This window comes from Diadema antillarum, unplaced genomic scaffold (assembly GCF_040938485.1).
Source record: "Diadema antillarum isolate AM-2024a unplaced genomic scaffold, OU_Dant_1.0 seq00000919_RagTag, whole genome shotgun sequence".
NCBI classification, from domain to species: Eukaryota; Metazoa; Echinodermata; class Echinoidea; order Diadematoida; family Diadematidae; genus Diadema; species Diadema antillarum.
In genome coordinates, this window is record NW_027271771.1 from 450,505 (window position 1) to 467,098 (window position 16,594).

General features: G+C 39.1%; 1 protein-coding gene across 1 annotated transcript in view; it reads right to left on the reverse strand.

The window, feature by feature from the left end:
• LOC139741309 (leucine-rich repeat and coiled-coil domain-containing protein 1-like) overlaps positions 1-16,594 on the reverse strand; it is a 34,849-nt gene extending 18,255 nt beyond the window's left edge. The window contains exons 1-16 of the mRNA XM_071651896.1: positions 16,245-16,594; positions 13,590-13,807; positions 12,913-13,020; positions 12,252-12,311; positions 10,527-10,681; positions 9,689-9,781; positions 9,171-9,264; positions 8,521-8,683; positions 7,951-8,107; positions 6,907-7,006; positions 5,784-5,902; positions 5,477-5,611; positions 2,585-2,724; positions 1,755-1,871; positions 1,245-1,329; positions 473-586 (exon numbers count right to left, since the gene is read on the reverse strand). Of these exons, the coding sequence (XP_071507997.1) occupies positions 473-586; positions 1,245-1,329; positions 1,755-1,871; positions 2,585-2,724; positions 5,477-5,611; positions 5,784-5,902; positions 6,907-7,006; positions 7,951-8,107; positions 8,521-8,683; positions 9,171-9,264; positions 9,689-9,781; positions 10,527-10,681; positions 12,252-12,311; positions 12,913-13,020; positions 13,590-13,807; positions 16,245-16,594 (2,208 nt within the window). The remainder of the gene's footprint in view (positions 1-472; positions 587-1,244; positions 1,330-1,754; positions 1,872-2,584; positions 2,725-5,476; positions 5,612-5,783; positions 5,903-6,906; positions 7,007-7,950; positions 8,108-8,520; positions 8,684-9,170; positions 9,265-9,688; positions 9,782-10,526; positions 10,682-12,251; positions 12,312-12,912; positions 13,021-13,589; positions 13,808-16,244) is intronic.

Below are 16,594 nucleotides of genomic sequence, written 5' to 3' on the forward strand. Positions count from 1 at the left end.
CGCTTCAAATTCATTCTGTACCTCTTCACCACAGGCAAAATAAACAATCCCCAAACTTGTTACCCATAGTTGCATGGTGTCACCAATTTCATGCATCTAAAGTGACCATAGAGGAACTGGGGCAATCTTACATGGAAACAATGAATGCCTACAGCAGTAAAGGTGACATTTGGAATCATTCTTAGTCAAAGTTACCGTCTCGTATGAGGAAGCCACACATGAAAACTGTTGTAAAACCAGTGTTTTTCCTTCACTATCCAAACAACAAAACAAAACATACTAGTGCCTGTGACTGTGTATGCCTGTACATAACGTTTCAAAACAGAATGTACACTTACAAGATTAGAATATCTAATAAAACCATTTACAATTCATTCATGGCAATATAGGTTTGCTTTTCATCTTGGAATTGTCTCTGAAATTAGATAACTTGTGAGTTTTATCCATTTGTGATTGAAAAAAGACAACTTACAGCGGTGAGTTCCGAGACTAGACTCGAGGCTCGCTTCTCCTTCTCCACCGATGCACTCAACAGCTGTCTACACTGGGCTGCATCATGGCTGGACCTCTCATAGGCTTCCTGGACCTAACACATGCAAACATCAAATCTGACCCATCATCTTCTATTAAAACATTGCGTGTTAGCACTTTCATATATAAAATATGTTTTTCACATAGATATACCAGTGCATATCTGGTCTTCATTTTTGCTTCTCTCATCTTTCATGGTCTTAATCAATCAAATCAAAATCCTCATCTTTCAACAAAAAAAAAAAAATGACTGAGAACAATGTAGGCCTAAGAATTCCTATGTTGATATGAGTTGGGGTTTTTTTCTACACTTTTAGAACAAATAAGCATAATATTATTTAGATAAGCATATTATATGACTTGATAAATAATGGAAAAGAACTGATACAACATATAATCCTAGACAATGTGTAACAGTAGATAAATTGACGCGTAAAACATACATCATTTCACAATCTTAAAAAAAAAGAGGGGATTGTACTGTTCCAAAATGCATGCAAACATGACAGTAGTTATATGAACAGTGCAGGCTGGATTTATTTGAATAAGTGGGAATGATCATTATCACTGTGATACAAAGTATACAGGTACAACAGCAGGATGAAAAATTTAAAATTAAGATTGTGTATTAAGGGATTATGAAGGTACTCAACTCCTAATGATTGAACATGACATTTTCACACTCTTCAATGGTCACTCATGTGATAGCTCACCTCCTGGAACCTGTTAGATTCTATCTGTAGGGCCAGCCGGAATTCATCCTCCAGTTCTGCATATTGCTTGGTCAGGGTTTCGATCCTGCCAGCAATAGATTGTGGATCAGATCTTATTTTTTTATATTTATATCATTATAGCAAAGTATACAACAGATAGATAGATAGATAGATAGATAGATAGATAGATAGATAGATGGATGGATGGATGGATGGATAAACAGACAGATAGAAAGAGAGATAGATTCTATAAACAAGTTGTAGATAGATACTGTAGATAGATAGATAAGCTGTTTATTGGTTCCATAAATTGCCACATAAGCAATCAAATTGTTTATGGATTACAATATAGAATTGATACATACAAAATACTTGAATGTAATTATACATGAACTTGATTGCTTAATATTGGTTAACATGTACATCAAATACTTCAACAATAAATGGATATTCCATTCATTATGATTATGATATGAGACCAAAGTATTCTATTTTGAGATTTCTTCTAACCTTTCTTTGTAGAAGATCTGTCCATGTTCTTGTTTCTCCCGTTCTCTCTTCAGCTCTCTGTCAATCATCTCCTGAATTTCCTTGCTTCCAGGCTTGAAGTACGACTTGAGTTCAGTTCTGTGGACGGACAAAAGCCTCCTTATCAGACATGGCAAAAAGCCCCACTAATGGTTGATAAGATCTGGCATATGTCAATCAAAATGCAGCCCATGTCAAGTGCATTCTGTGACAAAAGTGCATACTGTGACAAATGGCTTGTGTTCATGTTAACAGGGGGAGACACAGCATGAAATTTCCACTCAGAGTCATGTCTAATTCCCCTCTAGAGAATGATGGCCTGAGAACATGGCTACCAGAGGGTCAGGACATGCTAAGAGTGAGCTATAATCAGACCAGTGCCACCTCTTTACCCTCCTGTAGTAATATCTAAACACAACTTACCACTTCACTAATGCTACATAATTGAACTTAATCAGCTGTGTGACAACGGAACCACATTGTAGCCTAGCACATATACAAAGTGTTTGTTTCAAGGCATGGTTCTTACATAACACTCCAGAAATGGGCATGCTAACAATTCCCTCTCTGAACTCACTTCAAACCAGCTATATCAAAGCTAGGCTTCATGGCTGCTTTATATCAGTCAGTATTGAGGTAGCTTTAAAATGCTCCTGGCATAAGACAAAGTTGAGCACATTTACGGAGAAATCTAATACAAATAGAAGCATATGAGGCTTCTTTACATGGATGGGGGGGGGGAGGGAGCAAGAAGGGGCAAGAAGGGGTACAGAGGGGGAAGTGGGATAAGGGGGTGGGGGAATTCCCCTCACCTGTGCTCCTGTTCTCTGTTGGCAAGGAGTTCCTGTAGCTGTTGGATCTTAGTCTCCTGTTGACCGGCCTTTACCCTCACCAGCTCCACCTCTCGCTCCATGGCTGCTGCCCTCAACTGGTACTCCTGGAGCCGCTTGGCCTGAGGATTTCATTAGAAAAAGGCGATTTTGTGGAATTCCTCTTTCATGTTCTCTTCTATGTTAGTTGTTACCAGAATAGTCAATCTTGTATACCTTTAACTACCATGATGTAGAGTATCCCTCTCCTTATCTTTTCCTCTCACTTTTCTTTCTTTTTCTCTCTTTCTCTCATCTTCCTATCTATGAACAAATTGAACGCGCATAATACATTTTTTTTAATGATGTTTATGTTCATAATATGTGTACGTTATCCATACTGGACGTCCCAGTCAAGCTTTTCATAGCTTATGACGGTCCAGACAAAATGTGTAATATGTTTCATGTACAAACTATGTGCATATTTGTGAATAATGTATGTATATGCATTTTGTGAATAAATAAAATCAAAATCAATCAAAATGTTCTTTATATTGTTGTACATATGTGACATCACACACTGCAGTAGTCTTATCATCCAGCCATGGCTGCACTGAAACTAGAAAAATCCAAAACTTTTCAACTGATTATCTGATTGTCTCCAAACTTCACTGTTGTCTTCTGTTAATATTGCTGCATTCACTCAATCCATATGTACATTTGGGTTTTGTTCCAGCTAAAACACTCATCATTACAGTCTTTCCTCGCATCACATAGTCGTTATAGAAGTCAGAGAAAAACTCTACCCTGATGGATATAATTTTGCATTAATTCTATTTATTGTGTAAGTCAAAATTCATGAACTACATATGCTATTGTATATGTTTCACCAGGTTTTTCTTTCTGCACATTTTGAGAGTCAAGTGGTATTTGAGAATTTAAAGGGAATGTACAGTACTGGTTGAGGTGGGGATTCATGTTTTGAACATTCCTAAGTGAGATAATGAGAAACCTCTTATGAAACATGAAAGAGCGTGTAATTTTAACAAGGATTCAACGTTTATTTGATGAAAATTGGTTTTCAAATGGCTGAGATATCCCAAAAAGTGATAATAATAAAAGGGGACAGGCCATGCCTTTTATTAGGATCTCTTTGTTTCACCTTGTTTTTGGATATCTCAGCCATTTCAAAACTGATTTTCATCAAATAAACTTTTGATACCCCTTAGAATTGTATGCTCTTTGACATCTCATAGAGTGGTTTCTGAATATCTCGCAAAACGTTAAAAGCTAAATCCTCACCTCGACCAGAACTGTACACACCCTTTAACAACTTGTGAAAATATACCGTAAAGTTCCGTGTATAAGACGCACCCGTGTATAAGACGCACCCCTACTTTCAGACCTAAAATTAAAAAAAAAAAAACACACAAAAATTTCCACGCAAATATTGCGTGTGTCATACATATCATTTCAGCTCAAAATTTCCCTAGAATGCAGCATGTATTTGCTCTATTTTTTGTTTCCTTTTATATTTTCTTTTAACGGTATTCATCGGACATCGGCAAAATATGGAAGACGCAAAATGCGAGACTTGTCTCGGTACTCACTTGCTATTGTTTCACCTTTCAATTGTGGTACATGTGTCATGCATATCGTACTCATGAGTGTACAGAACGATCTTTGCTGTCATACATAGCAGAGGGTGTCTCGCATATAGACGCATGTCAGACTGGAAGGTTCATTACGAAAAATAAGAAAAACATCAACAAGTGTAGCAGAGGGATCATACGGCAAGACGTACGGTGCGTACGGTAATTACACTCATGCACTGTTGTTTCGCCCGGAGGGATTACCAGTAACATGTGTGTCTCTTGTACCATGCTTGTATGCACAGTGCTAGCCTTTTGCAAAAGGCAGCTCGCTATAATTTCAGCACACGCACACAGAGAGCAATGGACTTGCACACACAGCGTGCAACGGGCAAGCGCACTTTGATCCAATCGCTGTGTGCATGCGAGTCCATTGCAAAAGCCTCTCTGTAGCTGCTGCCTTTGCCAAAGGCTTGCTAGCTAGCTACAGTGTAGCTATGCTATCCTGGTTGGCCTCGTGAAATGAAGAGCAAACGAACGACATGGATATGCATGCATGCTTCACACATCGTTCATATTTACGGTGACATAGTGTCTATCCTACTCCTTATTTTACAGCTTTTGTCTATGGCCATATTGATACTAGTACATTGATAAGTTTTACTGTATCGGTAATTTAGTAATGATACCTGTACATCGCGTATTCCAGCTACTAGGTTGGCTGTTGGTAGCTTGGTAGACTGACATCGGTAGCATACATCAGTGCTGTTACAGCTGTTGTCTATGCTATGGCCAGATTGATACATCGTTACTGCACAAGGCCGATGTAAGTTTATCTCGTATTTGCAGCTTTTGTGTGTGTCCAGATTGCAAGATCGCTCATTTATCCGTAAGTTGTAGTGATTGCTTACCTTCCAAACGTCGATGGGCATACATGGCCTCAAGTTGGCCTTATAAAATTGGGTGTACATGGCAGATTTTTTTCCGTGATTCGACTGTACCCGTGTATACGACGCACCCCCGATTTTCAACGTTTTCCGACGAAAAAATAGTGCGTCTTATACACGGAACTTTACGGTAAACACTGATCCTGACGTGAATGCGACACGCGTATGCGCATGCATACATTTCCCTATTCATTACTGTACTCCACAATCGCCGAATTTAACCACTCGTGAAATAGTCAGGGAGTCCAGATTTGTGAAAAACTAGACTCGCTAAATATATGGCATATACATTATGTGGACGAATTTTCTCTCATCCCTTTGTATTTGACGATAGGTGAGGTTGACTGTACTCTTACATTGTGTGCTTGATCCTTGAGTTTTTCTGTCTCCATTCTCTTGGCTGTCTCTTCCATAGCTCTCAGGGCTTGTCTCTGATCCTCCTCTGACTTCTGACCGGTGGCCAACTTCTGAGACACTTCTTTTAACCTCTCCTGCAATATTGTTTGAAATATTTATGTGCGGAAATCTTTTGCAGATACAAGCAAATATATAAACAGATATTTGTGTACTTTGATTGCCTTGTTAAAATCAACATTTACATTTTTTGTATGTTTGTGCAATGTATCGAAGTAAGAATGTACGTAGGTAGGTCTGTCTTCTTACCTTGAACAATTGGAGCTGTTCATCTAGTCTTGTGTTCAGTTCTTTCTCATTCATCAGGGCTTGCTTCAGACGGCCGCTGGCTTCTACTGCCACTTCCTGCAACTCCTTCTCCTCATTTGCTGTCACATGAAAACATGTTGCATTGACAATTTGTGTGCCTCGAGTGCTAATTGGCACAGAAAACCCATAGCATTGAACATACTGTCTAAAGTCCCTGGCATGGAAAAGGTTAGATAGTTTCGATCTTGGCATCTGATGGTGTATCAAGACCCTCAAGTACAACTGTGGGAATACATGTTTTTACTTCCACAGAGCAAACTATCATGAGTTTGTCTCATAATCACTTTTATTCTTTTCTGCTGTAATTATGTACAACTGTGGGGAATGCATGCTTATATTTCCACAGAGAAAGCATTGATGAGCTGGTCTCCAAATTATCTCTATTCTCTACCTCTGTACATTTTGACCTCTACTTCATGCACTCATAATGTTTTCCTATGAATCCATCATATTCACAAGACATTTTCAATGCTACAGACATCAGTACATAAGAATCGCTGAATCTTGAAAGATATGTTCACAGATAGTGATCACAAACCCAACAGATGGCTGTATGGAGCACTGGATGTGTATTATCATACAATACAAGTTCACTACCTTACATTAGCACATCAATATCTAAAACCAGAGAAGAACTTCATGTAGAAATTCCCTTGAACTTGAGGTCCATGAAAATTAAAAGCACTTGCAAACACAAATGAGTACAACACATGTGTATCTTTACAACACTAGATACACAGCTAAACTTTCACGTTACTGACAATCTGGACCATCTGTCAAACTTTGCTCAGTGTATGATATCAACAACAATGAACAGAACACCTGATTTCATTTTAAATATCATTATCACATTCAATGTATTCAAAGCAGTGTTGACATGGGGGGCGTTTCATGAAGGAACTTTGTCGGATAAAATGTCCGACAAGTCAATTATATCCGACAAGTTTTGAGAAATTCTTTAGTCTGATTGGCTGATTTCTCTGAACTTGTCGGATATAATTGACTTGTCAGATATTTTATCCGACAAGTTCCTTCATGAAATGTCCCCATGAAAGGCACTGACCTTTGCTTTGTAATTCTTTGATGTGATCAGCCAGCCTGATGGCGGCTTGCTCCGCCTTCCATCGTCTTTCTCTCTCATTGTCTAACTCCTGGAGAAGAGACTACCAAGAGAAGTGAATACAAAACAAAAACTCAAAGACACGTCTTCATTTTCAAATCTCTTGAACTCTTGTTGCTCACCATGAGCTCAAGATAGAGTGCAACGTATGCTGCCATTAAATCATTCTCTCAGAATATTTATTCCTTTCCTTTCATTTAATTCATATCAGGAATTTTAAAACATTGCCCTTTAAAGGTATTAGCCCACATTTGCAAACCCGCAGCAATTGGTCTCATAGTTAGCATGGAGTTTGGGTATGATTGCAGTAACACCTGTGCAAAATTTTGTTCCAATTAGTCCATTACTTTCATAAAAATAAATGAAAATGCACCGTATGCATGCGTATAAAAACGCTCGCTAGCTCCGGTCCACGCACTTACTACATGCATGCGATACATGTGTAAGTTAATGTACGTAGCTAGCCCGCGCTCGTAATTCGATTTTGGGTCGGGTTGACCCGGTTTGAGAATTGATTTTAAAACGATGATTTTCTCTCTTTTATCGAATGGTATAGACAAAGAGCAACAGGTGAGGTATGTTACTGTTATAACTTGTACTTGAAGTCATATTGGACCTGTTTTATGCAGTTTTGAGTTTTGTGGGTTTGCAAATGTGGGCTAGTACCTTTAAAATATAAATAATGTTATGATATGTTGTAATATGACAAGCTGCTAAAATCTTTAAAAAAACAACAATCTAAACAGTTTAGAGAGGGTTTTTACCAAAAGCACTTGAGGGCTTATTGGAAATGATCCTGGAACAGTTGACAATGAGCAGAAATATACAGGAATATTTAATCAGTTTGACATTACTGGCAGATGGATGGAAAGAAGTTGAGGAAAACTCTACAAGGTATCTTATGTGTTTCTGTAATATCAATTTGCAGAGATAACGATTCCAGCTTTGGGGATTGGTCAACATCTGAAAGATACAAAAATTGCTTACTAATTTGTCAGCATCCTGCTCAGCGGTGGTGTGAATGATGTGTTCAGTGGCAGAGGCCTTACCCCTGCCTCTCTTCTCTTGGCCGCTTGAAGGCGACGTTGAAGCATCTTGGTCTCTGTGAGAGGATGGGCTCGATTTGACTTTGGACCTGGTCGGTCTGTGGAACAAATGGCGTACAGCGGACTTTAGTTATGAAGATAATTTTTGTCAGTGATTTTGCTTGTCCTTCTCAATGGAGAGAGTTAGGACAATTAGAACTACACAAAGAACTCGCCAACACTGGGTAATTATCAAAGGGTTGTAGGAACTTCCATGTTGTTTTTATTTTCTGTCTTCTTTTTTTCCTTGAAGGGAGAGAGTAAATTTACTAAATTCAGGACTACATGATATGATCCATGAATCGTAAATCAACAAAGCATTGTTTGCATTTGAGGTGAATATAAAAATTGTTTTATTTCAAATGGCAAAGCTATGGACAGTTTGTTTACTACATCAGATAACATTCTTGTCATAATAACAGTTACATAAAATTCTTGAAAATATCTCATTTAATTTGAACACTTAACTTACTTTTTACTTGTTGTCTTCAAGCCTTCACCTGACTGTCTGCCAGGTTTGACACCAGCTGGTATTTGTCTTCCTCCTCCTCTTCCTCCACCACGAAGCTTGTCTCCCTTCCTCGTCTCTGACCCAGAGTTTGCATCCTTGTCACTCTCATCCGTATGATCAGTGTCTGACAAATATGTAAGACAAAATATATGATTCATCAAGGCAAGCCAGATACAATGTTTTGGCTTATCTTACACCCAATTAAATGCTCTGCTTAAAGTTGTGTCTGTAAAAGGTTTATTGATTAAGCAATAATTGATATATTTCACATGATAATTTGTAGTGTCTAAATAGTCTGATATCATATGAAACAAGGAAATATATCTGCTCAAAGTTGATATTAGCCTTTCACACCAGTTAAGACACATCATGTTCTGGTTACTGTAACATCTATCACCAGAGATGGGGTAGCAGAAATTGCACGTTAAGACCAGCTTTATCATCCTTATTTGCTGCTACTAACTCATAAACCAGTGGTACGAAATATGCATCTCACTGGAAAACTTCACCTATTCCCAGGGCAGGGCTTGAACTTACGACCTTTCTGTGCAAAGCATAGTGCACAAACCACTGGACCACATGGATTGGTGTGGTGAAAGGAGAATTCATACCTCTTTTAGCCACTCTGCCAGCACCAGCTCTTCTCCTTGGTGGAGGATGGAATGCATCGTCCTGGCTCTCAGTACTGGGAGAAACATCCACAGCCTGTACAGGACAAACATAGAACAGACTTGTGTCACTTTGGCAGCATAATATATGTCAATCAAAATTTACACAAGCTTGGTCAGTTTTCTGTTCACTGATTACATGTTTGCTGTATTTCACAATAACTGTATCCACAAGAGGGATGTTTATTGCACACATTTTTAATATACAAAAGAAAAGGTGTCAAGGTTACATTTTAAAAGTTGTATTGATGCTAGAACTAAAATCAAATTTCCATGTCATCTCTTTATACATAATTTGGACAATAAAGAAATGAAATGAAATGAAATGAAATGAAAAATGCAGATGGGACATGCTGCAGTAACTACAACTACTGATACTATCATTACTCATTGTTATATTTCAGCAAACCACTAAAATCAGAAAAAAAAACAGAAGGCATACATAGAATACAACTGCTTACCCCTAGTCTTCTGGCCATGACATCATTGAGCTGCTGTTCCAGCAGCCTTAGTCTCTCCTCATGGTTACTGGCAGAGTGCTGAGAATGTCTGAACTGTGAAGAGAAGAGATGAGTGCATACAGATGATAGAATCATCCACTGACTGTGGCATGATGGTTGAGGAATGGTGTGAAAGTGGGATGACTGAACTCAGAGGACACACAACTTGGGACAATACCATTACCAGGAACAAGTGAAAAGTGGATGGAATGAAAAGATCACACAGATATGCACTGGTGGGACTACACCCAGAACAATGTTTTAGTGCCCTCACACGCTTGCATTAAAAAGGTTCGTTGACAGAGGGTTGCAGAGCTATTTATGCCCATGGTATACTGATGCTTTATCATCCTTAACCCTTTCTCTGCCACAAACATTAGACAGTGTGTAGAACACTAAGGGATTTTCTGTGCCAGTTGGAACTCAAGGTACACAAAAAGTTAAAAGATATGTAACATTGATAATGATAGATAACATATAAATAAAAAAATGAATAAACATATCCCCGTCAGTCATGAAAGACACCAAAACATGAGTTACAATTTTTGTTCTCATTCTACTTCATACACAGAGGTCTGCGGATCCTGTTTGAAGCCCAGGGACACTTTTTATGGCTAATCATAAGTCACAATGATTGCAAGTTCCCAAGGCGCAAGGCAGAAAAGAACCAAACCGCTGTAAGTTTTGAGGGCATTGCTATGCTAGCAATAACCATTGCCACTTACGAGAAATGTACACTCCTTTCTGAAATGGGCCCCTGATCCATGGAGGTTAAAGGTTAAATTATATCCTTCCTCACCTGTGGCTGCTTCAATGGAGCTGGTATGGTGTCTCTTCTATCCTCTGGCCCATTTCCACTCCCGCTGGTCCCAGATGACGCCAGCGCACGCTGCCTAAACCGCTCCAGCACCTGGTCTATCTTGGGCGTTATGATTTGAAGAGGTGTTTCCTTTTGCAGAACAAAAACGGAACAAGGAGGCACCACACAATGTAAAAAATCAGGGAAATAATGACATGAATACATTACACATGCTTGGTTGTAAAAATGACCATCTGCTCTTTGAGAAATTGTAATCTTAGAGAAAGAGTAAAGAGAATGACATTTAGCACTTGTTATGTTTGTGTGACAACCTATAGGGAAAAAACTGAGTCCACTACACTCCCATTATAACAAGGAAAAGTAGAAATTACGCGGTGCGTAATATATGTCCCCGCCGGAAGTAGCTTTTAGTAGCAAAATGTACAATATAGGTAAAAACTCAAGGTCAAAGGTCAAAGAAGTCAAAGGTCAAAATTCTGTGTAGAAGTTTTGAAGCCCTCACCTAGTGCCATCACATAAAGCAAACGGAATCGAAATTGGGTTAGAAATGGCGAAGGAGTAGCATTTTGTAGCCAATGTACAATATAGGTCAAAAATCAAGGTCAAAGGTCAAAGAAGTCAAAGGTCAAAATCCTGTGTAGAAGTTTTGAAGCCCTCACATGGTGCCATCAAATAAAGCAAACGGAATCGAAATTGGGTTAGAAATGGCGAAGGAGTAGCATTTTGTAGCAAAATGTACAATACAGGTCAAAAATCAAGGTCAAAGTTCAAAGAAGTCAAAGGTCAAAATTCTGTGTAGAAGTTTTGAAGCCCTCACCTAGTGCCATCACATAAAGCAAACGGAATCGAAATCGGGTGAGAAATGGCGAAGGAGTAGCATTTTGTAGCCAATGTACAATATAGGTCAAAAATCAAGGTCAAAGGTCAGAGAAGTCAAAGGTCAAAATTCTGTGTAGAAGTTTTGAAGCCCTCACCTAGTGCCATCACATAAAGCAAACGGAATTGAAATCGGGTTACAAATGGCGAAGGAGTAGCATTTTGTAGCCAATGTACAATATAGGTCAAAAATCAAGGTCAAAGGTCAAAGTCAAAGGTCAAAATTCTGTGTAGAAGTTTTGAAGCCCTCACCTAGTGCCATCACTTAAAGCAAACGGAATCGAAATCGGGTTAGAAATGGCGAAGGAGTAGCATTTTGAAGCAAAATGTACAATATAGGTCAAAGGTCACAACTGAAATTCTGTGTAGAAGTTTCAAAGCTCCCATGTAGTGCTATCATATAAAGCAAACAGAATCAAAATTGGCTAATAAATGACAGAGAAGTAGCAAATTGAACATTTTGATCACACACGGACGCACAGACAGACAGACAGACAGACGGACGGACGGACACACGGACACACACACGTACGGAGCCCGTTTCATAGTCCCCTGCTCGAACTCGTTCGGCGGGGACAACAAACATGAATATAACAAAATTCTTGTTAGAATGAGGTAAAAATTCAAGTACCACAATCATCCTCACTAATTATACCTTTACATAATTTAATGTTCAGCTATAACAGAGATTTGATATAACAAAAGAAAACTGCTGGTCCTGAGGGCTTTGATATCAAAAGGAGTTGCCTCTGATAGAGTTTGAGCCTGGCAAAATATTGATGAATTATGACTTCAAAACAAGACAGTTAGTCAGACAGAAGAGTTTCACCTGTTCAGGGTTGCTAGCAATATCTGATGAAAGAAGGATGTCAAGATACTGTTCCAGTCCTGGGGAAAACAAAACAGAGGAGAGACACTTGTATATAGAGCAGAACACAACTTAAATATTCCCTTGCAGTTCATTCCATTCACATTACACCAACATTGTAAAGCTAGTTACCCATGTGTGAGAAGAAAACAAAGAACAGCAAGTAACAAGAAAATGTGTGGAAAGGAGCAAGAGATTTAACAATAAAATTACAGTGAGAATCCTTGCTAAGCTCAAGGTAACTTCTACAAAATCACATCAAACATATATAGAACTTGGAGAGTTTCTTTAAAATTGGACTGACACCAACTAAAAGGTTATACCACCTTAAAATCTGAACAAATGATTATGGTGATGTGGTATTAACATCAGAACATCTGTCTTCATGGTCACAGAATAACAGCTAGCAGGGTACCTGATATATTGTACCCTTGTAAGTGTATGATTAATAAACTGTAAGTTGCCTTCTGTAAACTGTCCTTGTGGAATCTGGGGAAGTATAGAGAAACCCCAGGCATTACTTCTTTTTCGTCGCCAAATAGACTTGTATCACAGCATATGTCCTACAGTATGTGAGATTAGAAATGAACTACGACTGTAACTCGGATGAACGATTCTGACCTGGTACATCTGACAGGCCATCCTCAGACTGGGCAGGCATTCCTGTCCTGTCTAGACCATCAAGAGACACCAGCTGGGGCACCGAGTTGAGGAGTGCAGCTCTGTAGCCTGTCACGGAAGACGACAATTCACATCACAAGATGCTCACGTGGAACTAATTGGTCTCTCGCACTAACCACAAAATGCAATTTTAAATCATATATGTGACAATCAAGATCAGTTTGTTTGTACAAAGATCACTATGGCCCTGTTGCATAAAAGTTTATATCAAACATAAGTCAGAAAATCAAACATAAATCTTTCAATACTCAACTCTGATTGGCTGATATCTGATTTATGTTTGATTTTCTGACATACGTTTGATTGCATCTTTTTAAGCAACAGCCAACTGGGAAGTAAGTTGATGTCTACAGAAACTCCTCTGCCATTTCAGAAGACATTCCAACCTGGATGAGCCATAAAATGAATACCATCCCCATCCAACCCTCACCACCCATCCCCCCCCCCCCAACCCCTTTACCATTGATCAGAGTACACATAGGAATTCCTCATGGGTTTGTAGTAACTGTCCTATAACACTGATTAAGTCCATTGTATTCTCTCTCAGAACTTACAAATGAGGAGCTAAATGGCACTTCTCAAAGACAACAATATCAGAAACTGAAGATAACACATACCAGGCAGTCGGCAAACTGGATTGTCGCTTTCCTCATGTTGAAACGTGGCATGCTGGAGGTGTGACAGGCCAACCAAACAGCCAATCACATGTTCAGCTGAAGACAATTGGTTGCCATGGAGATGTAGGTGTGCCAGACTGAAGTTGGGGCCATGGAGGTCACGCAGGCCTGTCACATCTTGGATTTGGTTGTAGGAAGCATTGAGTCTCTTCAGCGACCTAACAAAAGAAAATATGGAATTTAAGAGGTAGTGATGAATACATCATATAATTCTTGTTGACATTAGTCCTGTTGCAATACAGTCTTTTCATTCAAATTACTACAAATACATTGTAAGTAACACTGACAGGCAAACAGCTTGATTCAATAGATCAATGAATGTTGTACAGTGACATTTTGAGTTATGTGTACATGCCTCTGTCAATGTATCTTTTTTCTGGTTCTTATTCTTGACAAACTGATTTCTCAAATTCAAAGGCGGCAAATGGGCAATGGATGTAAGTTCCTTCTTTTATAAAATATTGTACAATGTGCTGGGTTGATCCAGACTGCAGACCAGTGCTTGAAGTACCTATTGGCGAATCATGAGGGTCAGTATCGATTGCCAATTTTCTGGATTGTGCATCACATGAACCACTTCATCAGGTTTCCTCTCTTGCCTTGTGGGATGGGTGGTGGAATACTCAGTATATTAGTGACTCTCCTACAAGTGGGATCTCTGATTCCTGTCCTATCCAATGATCGATGTGTGTCATATCTCGAATGAGAGGTCAACATAATAATACTTTGCCTTGAGAGTGTAAGGTTAAAACTATGGGAAGAGGTTACTCAAAACGATAATCACTGAGGGACACAGCCCTGAAGTGAATGGTAGTTTTGGAGACACCAAGGCCAATAGTTTTATCCAGTTAAAAAGAACATCAAAATTAGGCAGTGCATATTTGATTTATATTTTGGATTAAATATTAAAACAAAATTAGAAATGTCGCTATGGCGACCGATGCCTCCGCCATAATGCATGATTCTCCCAATAGGTGTATAGTATAATGTCTTTGCAATGTGAGATAACAGTTTCACATAACTGGCAAAATATTGAAATGACAGGTTTGTCAGAAATATCTTAAATGTTCACTTTCCTTGACCTACGTTTGCTATAATTGTCTATTAAAGAGTGCAGGTACATGTATTTGGGGAATTGAGGATTTTTACTTGACTTCTGACCAACCCTTTTATAAGTTTATGCATTGAGTAATTTTCAAGGTATAAAGAAAGAATGTAATTACAGTACAAAATAGATTTTTTTTTTTGCATTTAAACCTGGCCTTGACCCTTAACCTTTGTCCTTTGACCTTCTGGCAGGAAATTTCCAAGAGAATCTCCATTATGTAATACATGTATATTAAGTTTTAAAAATAATAATACAAGCATTGCATATACTAGTATATGAGGGAAACAGTAAAATTTTGATGAGTTGACCTTGACCTTTGACCCCCTGACTATTGACCCATGACCCCTAAATTCCCTAGATAATCCCTGCCAGTCCGTACATGCGTATACAGTACCAAGCTCCATGAATATACGTCGAACCATTTGTGAGAAAAGTGAAATTATAACATTTTCACCTAATCTTTGACCTTTTGACCTTTGACCATATGACATGAAACTCTCTCTGGAGAATCTTTATGCAGTAGTACATGTCTACATGGGGAAATAGCAACATTTTTAGCATTTGACCTTGACCTTTTGACCTTTGGCCTCTTGCCAATGCCACTAAAATCTACTCAACTAACTGCCGTATCATACATCATCCTTGGACCAAGTTTGGTGGAAGTTGCTTCATCCAGTTTTGAGTTATCACATAAAAAGATAAATTTTAGGATTTGACCTTGATCGTTGACCTTTGACCTCTGTCCAATTTCACTCAAAAATTAATCAAGTAATTGGTCCCACCATACATCATCCTTGGACAAAGTTTGGTGAAATTTGCTTGATCCAGTCTTGAGTTATCGCGTAAACAGATACAATTTCATGATTTGACCTTGACCTTTGACCTTCGGTTAATTTCACCTAAAATCTAATCAAGTAATTGCCCTATCATACTTTATACCTGGACCAACTTTGGTAAAATTCCAGGCAATATTACTCAAGTTATTGCCTAAACGAATGCGGACGGACGTACGGACGTACGGATAACCCGAAAACATAATGCCTCCGGCACCACTTAGTGGCGGAGGCATAAAAAGGGAAAGTAAGGCAAGAAGTTGTGTGGTGAATGCACTGTTCTGGAAGGATTCTACAGTGATCAAAGCAGCACATAGCATAGCAATTGCTTTAAGATGTCACAATTGCTTTGTGACACCTTTTCAAAACTTCTATTGTAGTGTACTATTTTGAAAATGTTGTCATAAAAAGTGACATCATTTTCCAAACAGTATACCCTGAAGTGTCAAACAGGCAACATTCTGAGATAGTAGAAAATACATGTAATCACTACAGGGTACACTTTTGACCAAAAATATAAAACACATTGTTGGGTCAATTGGTCTCAAGGGGTCTCAAACCATGACCTCCTATTTGTAGACACACTATCACTTTTAACTACCGTGGTAAGCCAGGTCGTCATTCCAACATAGTAATAATGAATCGAAATCTTACTTCAAGCTCCCAAGTCCAGACAGAGCCACCAGGCGGTTGCATGCAACATTCAGTGTCCTCAGGCTGCCCAGCCGCTCCAGGCCCTCGATGCGGACAAGGCGGTTGGAGGATAGATCCAGGTGGCGCAGGTGGGGGAGGTGCTGCAGGTTCTCCAGCTTGGAGATACTGTTGCAGTGGAGGTTCAGGGTCTGTATGCGGCCCACGAGGGGAAGATTCAGCATGCTCTGTATGCCGGCATCAATGAGGCAGAGCTCTTGGGGTGCTGCCTCATCGGATGCTGCTTGGTCTGTAGGCAGGGATACTCCAGACAGGGTCACCCTCAGATTACTGCTGCGATCTTCACGCTCCAT